This window comes from Nannospalax galili, unplaced genomic scaffold, assembly GCF_000622305.1.
Source record: "Nannospalax galili isolate Female #2095 unplaced genomic scaffold, S.galili_v1.0 scaffold391, whole genome shotgun sequence".
Lineage (NCBI taxonomy): Eukaryota > Metazoa > Chordata > Mammalia > Rodentia > Spalacidae > Nannospalax > Nannospalax galili.
The window spans coordinates 787984-791028 of NW_008329323.1; the positions used below are offsets into that span (position 1 = coordinate 787984).

Consider the following 3045-nt stretch of genomic DNA (forward strand, 5'->3'; position numbering starts at 1 on the left):
AAAAGATACAGAAGAGGACTGCAAAATGCCATCTTCTGGGTATGAAAAAAGTCATCACAATCTTGAACTCACAGCAGCTGCAGTTATGTGCACTGGGCCTGCATGAAATTGACTTTGTTGACAATCAAGAGTAAATTGGGGGAGGAGTTCATGGGGCCCCATCCTTTTTTGCTGAACTACTAGCTACTGAAAGATCCTGGGAGAGGAGTCATTTTTCTCAGTTGAGTACTCACTGGTAAGCCCACCAAATTCCAATAGATATTTCCAAACCTGTGGTTACACAGGTGGCTCTGGGAAAACTCAGTGGATCACAAAACAAAACAAAAATACATGAACATGGGAAAGGCATTTATAGGGAGGAGGCGGGGTTGAGAGAGGTGGGAGGTGAGAGTAATTATACTGCATTTTATATATGTATGAAAATGTCAAAGAACAAACTTAACTAAATGAATAAACAAGTAAATAAAATCAAACAGGGTGGTGACAGGGCTCAGCAGATAAAGACACTTGGACCACAAGCCTGATGACTTGACTTTGTTCCCTGGATCCCACTTAAAGGTGGAAGGAAAGAACTGATTCCACATAGTTCTTCTCTGATGTTCACAAGGGTGTCATGGCATGTATACTCACCATCATGTCTATAAATATACACAATAATAATAATAATAATAAATTTAAAAATTAAAAGACAAAGACAGCTTAATCACTCATTCTTGTAAGTCAGGACACAACTAGAAGGCACAGCGTATAACTAAGAAGGGGCCCTCTCATTACTGCTATTTTTGTGTCCTTAGATTCCCTACCTTTCTGAAAAAAATACACTTTTTTATTATTGCTATGTTAGCAGTGAAATAGACAGTTATGTTGACAGTTGTCATTCAATCTGAACCATGTACATGAGCAGGTGTATGAGTACCATGATTTCCCTGCCCTCATGAATTTACATATCGCAGGCATGAATATCATATACAAGCTCACACACATGACTTGTTTTTCATCAGTCATTGTCAATCTTTAGGCGTGAAGCATGAAATAAAAACACACCTTCACATGTAATTGAAAATTAAAGAACTTAGGGACCTATGAACAGGGAGCAATAGACACAGAGGGGTCTTCGTGTCATACTTGGAGAATATCTGCTGAAAAATGTCAAGGAATTAACTCAAAGTGTACACTATATCCAACACCAAAAAGTTTAAGCACTCATACAAACATAGGAAATATATGAATGAGCAAATAAAATACATGAATGCATGGAGTTGGATGACACTATCCTACAAAAAGATCATCACACCAGATCACAAGGAGACCACAGCTGCTTGAGCCTAAGGAATAAGTGTGGAAAGCAAATCACTGGTATGGGCCAAACACAAATGTCTGTAGATGAATCATTTCAACAGTCCCAGGGAAAGCTGCATCCCACTATCCTAGTTTACAATAACAAAACTGACCATTAGGAATTTTGTTGAGAAAAATTCCTGTAGAAGCTTTTATTTATGACATTCTTCAGCTCCTTATTCCGTAGGCTGAAAATAATTGGACTAAGGAAGGGAGTGAGGACTGTATAAGTGGTGGACATGAGGGTATCAGTGTATAGAGAATGGGGTCCCCTGGACTTGAGGTAGATGATGGAGGCAAAACCATAGTGCACAACCACCACAGTGAGATGGGATGCACATGTGGAGAATGTCTTCTGCCGACCCTCAGTAGAGGGAATTCTCAAGATGGCAGCTACAATGAACACATAGGAAAAGGCAATGAAGACCAGGCAACCTATCAGGGGTGTGACACACACCAGGATCACACCAATGGTGACAAAAGCTGTACTCGCTCCACAGGCCAACTTTAAGAGGGAGAATACATAGCAGAGAAAGTGGTGGATCACATTAGATCCACAGAAGGTGAGGTGGAAAATTATTAGTGTCACTATCATCCCAATGAGTGAGCCGCCAGCCCAAGACCAGGCCACAAGACGGGCACAGCCTTGGAGACTCATGAGTACATGGTAACGCAGGGGTTGGCAGATGGCCACATAGCGGTCATAACCCATGACCATGAGCAAGAAGGAATGGGTGTAGCCAAATGTGAAGGAGAAAAACAGCTGGTTAGCACAGGCTATAAAGGTGATGGAGCGGTGGGTAGACAACATATCACACAGCATACGAGGGGTGATGACGACAGTGAAGAGAATCTCAGAGATGGAGAGGGCAAACAGGAAGAGATACATAGGGGTGTGGAGTCTGTGTTCTGTCCAGACAGCACCCGTGATGAGCAGGTTTCCTAGCAGTGTGAACAGATACATCAGCAGGTACAACAGGAAGAGAGCAGGCAGCATCTGCTGCGGGAAGGCTGAGAAACCGAAGAGGATAAATTCTGACCCGGTGCTATCGTTCTGACATGGCATGGCTTCTGTAGCTGATGAGATAAGAGATACATTGGTGAAAACTCAGGTTCTGGTGCTGATCCAGCAGCAGTTTAAAGGTTTCATGTTTTTAACAACTTACTGAATATTTCTGGGTCTCATCTCCGCCTCTGTAACAACAATTCCTACTCAGCATTGGAATAAATAGAATATGAAAGTGACATATCAAGTTCTTAATGCAGAATTTGGGTACTAATTGGATTTTTCATTAAATACTGACGAAATAAATGAAAGAGCCTAGAGACAAGCATGGATGACCAGGATCTGATTTTCACATTTTCTATGTTGTAGTAAACATATACTTACATAGTTTTTCTTTTAAGTTTTGTTCTTCCTGATAGTCTATGTTTATTTATTTATTATTTAGCTAAACCACATTTATTTTAATTCCATTTTGGGTACTCACTTCTGCCATCATATTTTTCTATTCTAAAGAAACTATAGGGATTTCTGAAAATAAAGAATGGACAAATATATGCCAAGCAATATTCATCACTTGAAAGTTTAGTCAGCATTCTTTCTTATGTGTATATGTACATGTCTGTGTGTAGGTCTACACATGTGAATGCAGTCCAGAAGGGGGTGTTGGAGTCCCTGGAGCTGGAGTTACAGGTGGTTGTGAA

General features: G+C 40.7%; 1 protein-coding gene across 1 annotated transcript; it reads right to left on the bottom strand.

Moving 5' to 3' along the window:
• Positions 1 to 1453: 1453 nt before the first annotated feature.
• Positions 1454 to 2404, bottom strand: LOC103736502 (olfactory receptor 63). Its single transcript, XM_008836026.1, has one exon. The coding sequence runs from the start codon at positions 2402 to 2404 to the stop codon at positions 1454 to 1456; it is 951 nt and encodes a 316-aa protein (XP_008834248.1).
• Between the last annotated feature and the right edge of the window lie 641 nt (positions 2405 to 3045).